Genomic DNA, 12961 nt, shown 5'->3' with positions numbered 1-12961 from the left:
GTTGACCAAACACAACCAGAGTTGTGCTTGTGGGGTGGGGGAATGGAGGTCCATTTAAGTGTGTGTGCTTTCATTTCTTGGGCTGTTTGTGTGCTTGGAGAAATCGTGGACATTGGAACCCATTCATTCATTCATTTCAGTCATTCATCTAAGTCCCATCTCTAATGTATTTATTTAAATTTTATATTTAATTTTTTTTTCTGGCCCTCGACACCATGCCAGATATTTGATGCAGCCTTTTGGCCGAAAAGTTTAGAGACCCCTGCTCTAGAGGCAAGAGACGTTGCCTTTTTCTGTGAGCAGACAATGCTGCCTTAGGCTGTGCCTGTCTGTGCTGACTGCCAGTGGCTGGCCAGAGTTTCCCACATAGAAGGGTCTTTCCCAGCCTGAACTAAAGTTGCTGGGGATTGAACATGGGACCTTCTGTGTACAAAGGCTGTGCTCTTGTAAACTATGGCTCAAGCTCCATTCTAACCAGGTCCACAAGTCCTGCTTCTCTCCAGGAGTTCCACTGTCTGTGCCACCGATCCTCCAGTGGCTGTCCAGTCCACACATTGTTTCTGCACATGTGTGTGTGAGCAGCAACTGTTACCCTGCACATGCCCAATCTTGTCTGATCTTAGAAGCTAAGCAGGGTCAGGCCTGGTTAGTATGTGGAAGGGAGACCGCCTGGGAATACCGGGTGCTGTAGGCTTATACCATAGTCTTTCGAGACTGAAGGTTGCCAGCCATGTGTGTGTGGAAGGAGGTGATTTGGGACCACTCATCAGTCTGTGCTGAGCAAGATAGGCAAATGGCTTCTCACATCTCCCCTCCACTTCTCAGGGAATGGCCATTTCATCCACTTCGTATTTTTCATGATACCTTCATAATTTCACCTTTGGACTCTGAAACTGTCTAATTTTCTGACCACTTGTCTTAAGAGGCCTTTAACAACTCAAATTCCAGGACTGTGGAACAAGGCCTGTTTAGCACATGTCAGTAGAGCTTCAGTGACAGCGTCCTGCTCCTTTCTTCTATGAAACAGCAGCCTCACCCATGCGCAATCTTATATTTGCTCTGAAGAATATCCAGTTTGCAAGCTAATTCCACCTGCCTTGAATATTTTATCCTAATACAGTATCTATGAATTAGAAATCATTAACATATGTACATTTTTTGAGACACCTCTTTGGCTGTATGTTCCAGCCTTGGTAGCCACCTGTAGGGTGGATCGGCTGTGGGAGTAGAGTGAGAAAGGTTTGGGCTGCTGATGAGACTATGGCCTGAGGAATGGGCTGTCAAGCAACATTATCTGTGCAGGCCCGTATAAAACAAAGGCCTAAAAGGCAGGCAGGATCAGTGTTGAAGCCCGGTATACTGGGGCCAGAAAGGTAGTGCTTTCCTAAATACTTGCCCCACAAGTCTTTCCAGGGTTCGGAGGCACCCTTTCCGCTTACATTCAAGAGGACATTGACTCCATGCACAATGGTGAGTCGGCATTATCCTTGCAAAGGTGGGACAGCTAGTTGTAACGTTGCCCCTCATAGGAAGTTTTCCTCCTGCATCAGAGCTCCCTGCCCAATCTAGTCTGCTAAAACCTGGCAGCTGTTCTTTGGGGGTCTTTCTCAGCCCTCTCTTGAGAATGCCAGCAATTGAAACTGTGTTTAAAACAGCTGTTTTATTTTGAAGCTGTGGCCCTTCTCGTCTTCCTGCCCATAACACCAGTACCAGGGGACATCCACTAAAATTGAGTGTTGGGAGAGTTAGAACAGACAAGAGAAAATATTTCTTTACTCAGCGTGTGGTTGGTCTGTGGAACTCCTTGCCACAGGATGTGGTGACGGCATCTGGCCTGGACGCCTTTAAAAGGGGATTGGACAAGTTTCTGGAGGAAAAATCCATTACGGGTTACAAGCCATGATGTGTGTGTGCCACCTCCTGATTTTAGAAATGGGCTCTGTCAGGTGCAAGGGAGGGCACCAGGATGAGGTCTCTTGTTATCTGGTGTGCTCCCTGAGGCATTTGGTGGGCCACTGTGAGATACAGGAAGCTGGAGTAGATGGGCCTATGGCCTGATCCAGTGGGGCTGTTCTTAAGTTCTTATGTTCTTATGGTGTGCTCCCTGGGGCATTTGGTGGGCCACTGTGAGATACAGGAAGCTGGACTAGATGGGCCTATGGCCTGATCCAGTGGGGCTAATCTTAGGTTCTTATGTTCCCTTGCCTAGACAGTCGTGATACTTCTGAGCTTATCCTGTTACTGTCCACTGCAGCACAAGTGGTACTGGGGAACCTAACTCTTATTTTGAGAAAATGGGAGTCAGACCTCCGAGCAGCATAGAGTAATGAATGCATCCACACTGGGGACTTGTTTTTTGAAAGTGCACTTCATCCCTTCTGACAGCACATAGTTTGGAAATCCTTACCTACAGGGAATTCTTCAAGGCTCTTCAATGTGCAACATGCAACGAAACTGAGTAATTGGGCAGCATCTGAATTGTAGAGGAAGTACCCATGCAGTTCCTTAGCAAGGTGCAGGTACAATCAGATCAGCTTTCCTCCATTCTGCCCTATCAATGCATTCCCTTTATCGTTCTGCCAAAAAGACGGCTTTGGTTTATTTTGTGTGCACAAATATATCTACTGTTCTCTGAGTGCTCAAATGGCTACTGTTTTTTACTCAACGAGTGCAGTCCGTGAAAAGTAGCACTTGAGCTGCTGGGCCAGAGGCCAGTTGATCAAAAATTATACTTTCACATTTTGTGCTGGATCTCAGAGCATCCTCTAAGTCTTGCTGTCCTCTAAGTCTTGTTGGGTGATCTTACTGCATTCTGCCAAAGGACGATTGTGGAAGTCAATAAGGATATTGTAGATGAAGATTCCGACAAGGCTGCCCAGCGTTGGGGCAACAACTGGGACCCACCACCAGCAATTCCCTGCCCTGTAAGAAAAGGCAAATCTGCTGTCAATGGAATATAGCAGGAGTCAGAAAAGAAGAAAGGAAGGAAGAGGGGGGAACTGCTTGTTTTGCAGTCGCAGTGGTGCCTGGGCCTGAAGCAGCCTTAAAGGTTAATCTAAGAACACAGGCCAACACACATTTGGCTTCCTTAAACGAGGCAGCAATTCCTGGGTATATTTGGGGTGTCGATTCCAAAAATGGCATCCGTTTTGCCCTATCACGTCTAGTTTGGGTGATATAGTATAGCCTCATTAGTGAATGGTTCAAGCAGCTTCATCATGAGGAACCCTACACCATGGCTTCCTCATGAGGAAGCTGCTTGAACCATTCACTAATGAGGCTATACTATATCACCCAAACTAGACGTGATAGGGCAAAACGGATGCCATTTTTGGAATCGACACCCCAAATTCATATCTAACCATCATAAAGTTTGGGAAAAACTTTTCTGACCTTCAATTTTGTAGGCCTGCGTAATCCAACCTTTTTCTTTGACAGAACAGATACTAAACCAGATGATCCAAAACCTCGAAGGAGGGCATCTTTTCCACTCTAACATCCATTGCCATTGATCAGCTGCTATAAAATAGTACATAAGACAGAAAGGTCCAACTATCTAAGTCGACTCTACACTCTGTTGTTACTTAAAGTGAACTTTTAAAATGTTTATTAATTGGAACATATATCCTGCCTTTGTGTGGATGGCCCTCACAGTGGCTGATGACATCAAACAGAAATAATAAAAAGAAACATAAGAAAGCATTTTAACATCATGATTAAATACACAGCACTGAAGCAAATTCAGAGCAACCACAGAACAAACTGAATCCATAAAAACAGGAGATTAACCCATTTCTGCCCAGCCCACAGGTATACACATTTGATCCCTGTTGCATATCTGCAACGTTGGGCAGAAATGGCTTAACCCCCCATGCCTTCATGCAAAGCCATGCTTCTAGAAGCAACGCTCCATCACAGGGCAGCGGCCATTGTGGAGAAGGCCTTGTTCATGCTTCTACCAGTCACATTGCAGGGCACAGAGGTCCACTGGGGCTTTGGAGGTGAAACTCGGATGCAGGGGCAGGTTCATAAAGAAGCGGGTTCCAGCTTCAGGGACCACACAAATGTTCAGGAAGGAGATCGTCCCACATGCCTGTTGAGGGTGGGAGGGCAGAGTTCATGTCTTCTGCCCAGGAACCAGGTGGGCCCCCCTGCCTCATCACGTTGCACCAGCACTTCCATTAGTGGCCAAGGCCATGACATAGGACTTTGGTTGCTGCAGCTCTAGTCATGCTCAGTTGGGGTAGAACGGGGAGGGGGCTTTCTCTACCACTGAGCAGATAGGCCCACCTTCCTGACAGTGACCTTCAAATACCTATTTGTCGCAGCAAAGGGCTTTGCAAATGCTGCTCTCCCCGTAGCACTTTTTCACTTTGGGTGGTCACTGGTTCAAACCAGGAGCAGTCACAGGAAGCTCCCTAACAACCATTAATGACTGTTTTATTTGGTGTTATGGTTATTTTGTAACATTATTGTTCCTGTTACACACCAGTCTGGCATCCTCAGTGCTCTGCAATATAGAAATACATTAAATGACTCTGGATAATCAGGTCATGCTTGGAGTGGAGGAAGCATCACACAAGAAAGGAAGGATTTGGCATAGTGTAGAAGTGCACTCACCTGAAGACCTCCAGTCCCCACCCGGCAATGGCTGTGAAGATCCTCGGTGGCAGATCCCTGGAAGGATTGATGGCGTAGCCTGTATTCATCCCCATGGACATGCCAATCACCACAACCAGAAGCCCGGTGATCAGTGCGTGGGTGCCCTGGAGGGCGGGTGCATTCTTCTTGTCATTGATAGCAAGAATGCCGATCAGAAGCACACTGGTGGCAATGAACTGTGTGGGATAGGAGAGAGGATGTGAACATCAGCACCTGTGTGAGACTTTTCAGGTGAGAAGGTGTGGAGGGGCCAGCGGGAAAACAACCCCTGGAACCCTCTCCATAGCATGGAACAAGGGTTCCTCATGTGCTTGTTTCTAGAGCTCCTGAATTCTCAGGGTCAGCTAGCAGACTAATTTACTTTACTTACATATTATTCATTAAATATGTTTGCACCAAAATCAGCCCCAACAGGTTCCCAAAGTGGCTTATGATGAATTTAAATCATCCAGTAGTTATACTGAACTTGGGATTGTCACTCCCGGATTGGCCTTTTCAGCCACACTAGATGCTGTGCCAGAACCACCTTTCAGAGCGCGATACCATAGTCTTTCGAGACTGAAGGTTGCCAATATACTGAACTTCAAGGTCCAGTATGTGAGCTAGAGTTGTTGTTCATAAAACTCTAGTCTCAGACTGGACGTGGGCTGGCCGAACAGACTACAAGAGTTACCACTCCAGAGTCTCCTGTTGCCCTCTTTATGACATAGATAGAACAATCAGATCCGGGCCCATTCATGAAGTTGCCTCAGATAACTGTCTCAGGCAACAGATTGACGGGGCACCCGTCTCCAACCATCCACCCATGCACTGCCCCTCCTTTCCACTCCTTGGACTGGAAAAGAAAGGGTTTTCCCGGGATGCAGACCAAAGAAGAGGCTTAGCTGGAGATGCTGTACCACTGAGCTCTGGTTCCCACTGCCCCTCGTGCAGAGGCCTTGCTGCAGCTCCCTGTTAACCCCAGAAGATGGCAGCAGCCCTTTCCCTGGTGATTCAGTTCTCCCTTCCTGCAGCTAATGAGAAGGCAGCAGGGCTGGGCAAAGGTCCTACTTTCTGAGTCAGGGAAGGCAGCTGGCACCTGTGTACACGGGAAGGAAACTGGAGCCTTTGCACAACAGAAGTGATCAAGGCTGGCTTGCCAGCGGAGACTTTCTCCTCACCAGGAGTGCTGGGCAAGACACCGGAAGAACGACACTGTTCTTGAACTGCTGTCCAGCTGCCACCTGTAGGGAGCAAGCCTGGTCCTTTTTCTGGAGGCAGAAAGTGACAGGAATAGGGTTCCAAATCCCCTTAAGAGCAATTCATGTAGCCTGAACGGCAGGGACACTATGGACACAGGTCAACAAGGTTTGCAATGAAACAGCCACAGGCAACCCCCCTTACATTCACTTTTCCACCATTTATCCCTCATGTCCGATCATGTTCACAGCTACCCCAGTCTTTCCTGTTGCCATAAAAGAATCTGGCTTCCTGAGAAAGCAAGGAAGCAAATATAGCAAGTTCCTAGTTCTCATGGCTGTGTGGAAAGAGGGAGACTCGGATACCAGGGAGAAATTGCTTTGACAGTGAAGTTGGTCTTGACCATTCTGAGACCCTTCCAGGCTATAATTCTGTGGCTTTATAACCAAACTGCCTGTCAGTCTTTATGCACTGACCTCTTGGACAAACCCACCCAGCAGAGACATGTATGGAGCTGGATAGGTGGAAAAGATCCCAGCAGTAGCGGTAGGTCCTGTGACTGTTAGGTTTCCACCCGTGTAATCCTGCAGAGCCTCTAACAGGAAGAAAAACAACAAGAAGTCAGCAGGTGACTGTCCAAGAGAATCACGCGGATAGCCTTGGCCAGTGTTGGTGTAACCAAAGGTGAGGACTGTTTCTCAGCTGAACTACGGACTGGCATGCAGTGAACATAGTGCATTTGCAGACTTAAGTATGTCTGCATTTAATGAATTTCTATTCCACCTTTCTCCCAGTAAGGGTGCTCAAGGCAGCTTACAAGATTTAAAAACACATAACAATAGTAAAGCAGTAAAACTCTAAGAGTAATTAAAGCAGTACAAAAACACCCAGTCAATCACATAAAATTAAACCATTCAAATTACATTCAGTTAAAATGCCAGTTAATCACATGAGCGGCCAAAAGCCAGCCTGAACCAAAAGGTCTTAAGTCCCCACTCATTGAGGCAGCTTGACTTGCTGCTTGCATCAATATCCCCACTGCCGGTGGCCAGGAGGTGGCGCTGCAGCTGTCAGCTAGGTAGGGGCCAGGTGTCCCAAGGCATTGGGATAGAGAAGCAGGGAACCTGGCAGCAGCCCTCAGGTGCTTGACCCCATGTGCTGCTCAGGCGGAGCCCTGACCTTAGCTGTGCTGCATGCCCCACCCTCAGATCATGGCAGAGAGAACACCGTCACTTCTCAGACCAGGCCAGCATGAGTGGACTGGCCCGGCAGAGTGACTGCTTCATGTGAGGTTCTGTAGTTTCAGCAACTCATTGCCAAAGGAGCCACCCACCGTTCTGTGACCAAGACTTGCCCGCTTTGGAAGCCAATGACCACCTGCCAGACATTGCCTGTGCATCCATCTGTAGCCCCTCTGGTCTCCGTTCAGTGCTCTGGACCTGGACTTCAGCCTCACCTGCACTACAGGCTTATCTCTGGTCCTGCTTTCTGACCCCAAATCCCAGGTGTCTGAGGCAGTGTGCCAATCGCTTCCCGCCTTACCTGGGGATGTGCCATCTCAGTTGGCCTCCTGAATGAGTCTGCCATTCCTGGGCCTAAGAAGCTGCCATCCACAGGCCAGCCTCTCGGCTGGAAGGATGGGTTTCTGTAACTGGGCAGCTTTTCCTTTTTTTAGCAGCTGTTTTTCTAGGGGCAGGGGGTGGGGTGGCAAAGAAACCTACCGTAATACATTGCGAAAACAGCTGCCGATGCCGCGAAGGATCCCAGGAATTGCCCCATGACATATGCAGGAAGCTTGCGCCACGGCAGATGTCCCGTTACACAGTTTGCAAAAGTGACTGAGGCATTCATGTGAGCACCTTTAGGCAGCAAAAACAAGGATGACAAAAGAATAATAATGATGCTTGTTGTTAGAATAATAATATTTCTATAGCACAACTTCATATATTTAAAAAAAAACAATTTTTTAAAAAATACAATAGACTGTAACGTCTTAGAGCGCAATCCACACTTGATGATGGGCCGGTGCAAGTCGCTTGTGGCAGCCTGGGAGTATCACAAATGTGTCATAAGGCATGTCTGTGCTGACTCAGGAGTCGGCAGAGCCAGCGTCCAACCTACGTGCTGCTGGAGGAAGGTAAAGTTGTGCTGAGGGGTTGCGGAGAGTGGAACAGGGAAATTTTGGGGCAGGGGAGGGCAGGGGAAAGGGCTGACTCAAGAACAGACCGGGACTGGGAGGGGGGTGGGACCAGCCTCTGACTCTTAGGTCTGATCCTAATCCCCCTCCCACCATTACACCAGGCTGTTGAGATCTGCACCAGTGATTTAGCTGGTGCAGATCCTAGTAGCCCCATTGAGACAGCTGGGGCATTGCTCAGGTAAGGAGAGAAATGTCCCCTTACTCGAAGTGGTGTGGCAGTCACCTCCAACCCTGCACTGATACAGTGCAGGCCACCTGGCCTGCCTATTCCAGCACAGGATAGGATTGGGCTACCAATTTTTACCAATGCCCAAGAAGTCCTGGGCATCAGTAACTGTCAACATTTTATTCCCATGGCACGCTGACCTCTATGGTCTTTGCCTCTTTTGATGTCATTTCCGGCTTCCAGGAGACTCTTCCAGCAGAGGTAGAGGAACAATTTGTTACTACAGATAGTCGCCCCAGAAACAGAGCTGAAGAACCCAGAAGAGTTTTTCAGTGATTTTCAACCACTCTGCTCCAAACTCCTGCAGCTCACCTGCGGACCTTTCACAACACACCAATGTGCTATGGCACACCAGCTGAAAATCACTGCTGGGCATTGTAGTTCAGTTAGCTTACTATGCCTTCTCTGTTAAAGATTCTGAACACACACACAACCCTCCTTGCAGGACTGCTGTTCTCTGGGGGAAGAGTCTGCTCCCTTTTCCCAGAGAACTGGGCTTCCCAGGTTTAAAATCATACACCACCGCCTGACTCACTCACCTGAGATTCCACCGGCCGCATGGACACCCAGCATGACACCGAATCCAAATCCCAGGTTGATGCTCAAATACTGCCCAAACTCTCCCCGCCCCAACACCACCTGGGCAACGGAGCCCTGGCCGAAAAGCTGTGCGAGAGAAAAGAGGGCAGTGTCTATCGACATACCTGTACAACCCCTTCCCCTGTGACCTCCTGAAAACCAGGAGGGCAGCAACTATGAGCTGGAAAAAGATGACAGATGGAAGGGCCATATAGAAATGCAAGCATGGACCATCACACTTGCTTCCTCGGAGCGGATGGTCCAGGATAGACTGGACTTTCCAGTATCTTCACTGAGTGACCGAAGCTAGTTCCTTTTCCTCACTGGAATTTGGAGCTGATGGATATAAATGGAGGTGTTTCCATGGCCATGTGGGGGAGTAGTTGAGGGGCAGTAGGAAGAAGCAGTGCTCAAGAACATCAGCAGTGGTGTTTGAGTGCTGCCTTTTAAACGGTTCTCAAAGGGCTTTAGCCAAGAAGCAGCAGCAGGGTCAGCGGGAGGAAAACTAAGACATTTGCCTAGGGGCATAGACTAGGTATATGTCTAGACTCTAGGCCCAGGGTTCCCAAAGAGTGCATTGCAACACATTAGGGAGTTCTCAGAGGGTTGGGCTTCCCCCAGATGCTGCCATCTTGAATCTTGTGAGATTCCACGAGATCCAAGATGGCAGCACCCAAATCGCACAAGATTTGGGTGCTGTAATCTTGGATCTCACAAAATCTCATGAGTTCAGATGGCATCATCTTGGATCTCAAGATGCCATATGGTGGCGCCCAGCTGAGCCAGTAAGAAGAGGCTGCGGGGGGCATCATGACCTAGGTAGGTTTAGGAACCACTGCTCTAGCTATTCAAAAGATATGAGCTGAGTAGAAGCATTAAGCTTGGTAGTGGGAAAACTGAAAATCTTGTTGGGGGGGGGGGTTTGAGGCCATTGTCTTTCCCAAAAACTGTGTGGGAGACATTGGGCGCAATCCTAACCAACTTTCCAGCACTGACCTAGCCGCAATGCAGCCCCAAGGTAAGGTAACAAACATGCCCTTACCTTGAAGAGGCCCCCTTGACTGCCTTCCCACTGTAGGATGTAGTGCATACCACATTGGCCTAGCTATGTCAGTACTGGAAAGTTGGTTAGGATTGTGCCCATTGTTACAGTCAAGCAACAATCTTATGTAATTGTACTTGGAAGTACATCCTATTTAACACAGTGGGACTTACTTCTGAGTAAGCAGACACAACACTATAATATACCTCTTATGTTGTTGGGGATATTTTTGAATCCCATCTTTCAGTTTTTATACATTTGTTTTAAAACTGTTGCAATCTGCTCCAAGAGTTTCATTAATCCTCTTAATCCGCTCCAAGCGTTGGGATGAGATGAGATGAGCTGGGTTGCTGTAGCAGTGGACAGCTTGCATTGGCAGGGGTGGGACTGAATTATCTTGCGGGTCTTTTCTAACTTTATGAGTCTATGATCTATGAAGTATACCAAGTTTCAAAGCAGGAAGAAGTAGCAGCAGAAGAAACCACACTAATGAAGAGATGTGATGCCAGTTCTTATTTGTTACAGTCTTAATGATGCATGGCTGTGGGTGAGGGGGTGTCTGTTGCATTCAGAAAGTTCCAGTCCTAGGCATCTCTTATTAAGGGATCATAGCAAACAGGGCAGGAAAATAACTCTGGCAGCTTGGGGTGCCATTACCAGTCAAAATGGGCAGTACTGGCCAAGATGGACCAGTGGACTTAGGATTGTTGGAATGTAGGTTTCAGTGCGCTTCCAGCTGCCTGAGACCCCTTTTTCTGCTCTGTGCCTGCAGGTGTGTCCGCTGAATCACCTCCTTCCAATTCTCAGGCTCCTTTTCATTCTCTTTCTCTGACTACTGAAGGAGAAGCTTCTGTGCTGCTGAGCTCTGTCTCCAATGGCAAGCCACCATCACTTCCCCACAAGGAGAACAACTGTAGAGTTATCCATTCCTTAACTTATAGAAGCCTCTGCTATTTCAGAAGCTGTGTATGTTTTATGAAATTGAAGTTTGTTGCCTTTTTAAAAAAACTGCATGTGCTCCTGTGTGTTTATTGATAGGAGCAAACTAAGAACATAAGAACAGCCCCACTGGATCAGGCCATAGGCCCATCTAGTCCAGTTTCCTGTATCTCACAGCGGCCCACCAAATGCCCCAGGGAGCACACCAGATAACAAAAGACCTGCATCCTGGTGCCCTCCCTTGCATCTAACATAGCCCATGTCTAAAATCAGGAGGTTGCACATACACATCATAGCTTGTAACCCATAATGGATTTTTTCCTCCAGAAACTTATCCAATCCTCTTTTAAAGGCATCCAGGCCAGATGCCATCACTACATCCTGTGGCAAGGAGTTCCACAGACCAACCACATGCTGAGTAAATAAATATTTTCTTTTGTCTGTCCTAACTCTCCCAACACTCAATTTTAGTGGATGTCCCCTGGTTCTGGTGTTATGTGAGAGTATAAAGAGCCTCTCTCTATCCACTCTTTGCCACAGGATGTGGTGATGGCGACTGGCCTGGACGCCTTTAAAAGAGGATTGGACAAGTTTCTGGAGGAAAAATCCATTACGGGGTACAAGCCATGATGTGTATGCGCAACCTCCTGATTTTAGAAATGGGTTATGTCAGAATGCCAGATGCAAGGGAGGGCACCAGGATGCAGGTCTCTTGTTATCTGGTGTGCTCCTTGGGGCATTTGGTGGGCCGCTGTGAGATACAGGAAGCTGGACTAGATGGGCCTATGGCCTGATCCAGTGGGGCTGTTCTTATGTTCTTATGTTCACTTTATCCTTCCCGTGCATAATTTTGTATGTCTCAATCATGCCCCCCTCAGGCGCCTCTTTTCTAGGCTGAAGAGGCCCAAACGCCGTAGCCTTTCCTCATAAGGAAGGTGCCCCAGCCCAGTAATCATTTTGGTTGCTCTCTTCTGCACCTTTTCCATTTCCACTATGTCTTTTTTGAGATGCGACAACCAGAACTGGACACAATACTCCAGGTGTGGCCTTACCATCGATTTGTACAACAGCATTATAATATTAGCTGTTTTGTTCTCAATACCCTTCCTAATGATCCCAAGCATAGAACTGGCCTTCTTCACTGCCGCCGCACATTGGGTCGACCCTTTCAGTGACTTTTCCACCACCACCCCAAGATCTCTCTCCTGATCTGTCACAGACAGCTCAGAATCCAAACTAGCTGGATGGTGGAATTAATCCATAGGAAAGGAGCTTCTGCTGATTGCTGTACTTGCTATAGCCAGCCCCTGTTTTCAACAAGGAGAAGGTGTAGTAAAATATTAAATAAAATAATAAAAAAATGTTTGGGAGGACTCAGAGGGTTGGCCCTTTGGACAATCCATGTCTAATAGGCCCAGGTCAAATTTTGACTCTGGGTCCAATTGATTAGAAACACCAGGGTGGGAAGGGTTGTAGGTAGGGCTTGAATTACAGGGCCTCAAAGGAGGAGCTACCCCTCTTAGCTCTAGGGGCAGTTGGGGCATGAAGCCTGTGTATTTCATAAAGTCTTTCCTCCCACACACACCCACACACAGTTTGATCATCACCATGGCCTGTTGCCTGTTGCTATCAATTCAGGTCTCCCATCTAGATGATATTTTGAAAAATAGTTTGTCCCCCTTAGTGCAGGCAAGTTTGGCTTATATAACACTCCAAACCAAACACCCCAGCTAGCAATTCACCAGGCCAAATCTCTGCACCCCTCCCTGTTGGACGTCCTTCTCACCATCAAGAGGAATGTTGCCAGGGCCTCTGCCAGGGCCTCGCGGACCATTTCATTCCGGATCCTCACCCAGCGAATGACTTTTTCCAACATCTCGGTCTGCGTGTCCAGAAGATTTGTCCTCTGTCAGAAAAGCAGCAGTCACTCCAGAGTTCATTCTTACTGTGCTCTTTGAATCCTGCCACCCTCCCTCCATCCCCGCCCGCTCTACCCAAGATGGTTCTGATTGCCTGGTCAAAGACTAGCGAATCAATTCAGCTACAGACAGCCCTGCAGCCTTTTCATGCGGGTGTTTTTTATTTTCCCTTCTTCCTTTCTGCAGATCCTTGTTGCTCTGTGAACTACAGCAGT

General features: G+C 47.9%; 1 protein-coding gene across 1 annotated transcript; it reads right to left on the bottom strand.

Annotated features, from left to right (window-relative positions):
* Positions 1-2765: 2765 nt before the first annotated feature.
* LOC136641761 (aquaporin-7-like) lies at positions 2766-12703 on the bottom strand. The gene is made up of 6 exons (XM_066617782.1): positions 12614-12703; positions 8807-8933; positions 7563-7700; positions 6318-6436; positions 4621-4838; positions 2766-2922 (listed from the first exon to the last, which is right to left on the bottom strand). Exons 1-6 carry the CDS (start codon positions 12701-12703, stop codon positions 2766-2768), a joined length of 849 nt encoding a protein of 282 aa, XP_066473879.1.
* Positions 12704-12961: the final 258 nt, after the last annotated feature.

This window comes from Tiliqua scincoides, chromosome 2 (assembly GCF_035046505.1).
Source record: "Tiliqua scincoides isolate rTilSci1 chromosome 2, rTilSci1.hap2, whole genome shotgun sequence".
Taxonomy (NCBI): domain Eukaryota; kingdom Metazoa; phylum Chordata; class Lepidosauria; order Squamata; family Scincidae; genus Tiliqua; species Tiliqua scincoides.
This window is presented reverse-complemented; position numbering and strand designations above follow the sequence as displayed.

Excerpts from the sequence above, each read along its gene's own strand:
- LOC136641761 (XM_066617782.1), bottom strand. The coding sequence starts at position 12,703 with ATGTTGGAAAAAGTCATTCGCTGGGTGAGGATCCGGAATGAAATGGTC. Across the intron at positions 8,934-12,613 it reads TGGCAACATTCCTCTTGATG|CTTTTCGGCCAGGGCTCCGT; the intron begins GTGAGAAGGACG and ends TCTCTCGCACAG. Across the intron at positions 7,701-8,806 it reads TGCGGCCGGTGGAATCTCAG|GTGCTCACATGAATGCCTCA; the intron begins GTGAGTGAGTCA and ends TGCTGCCTAAAG.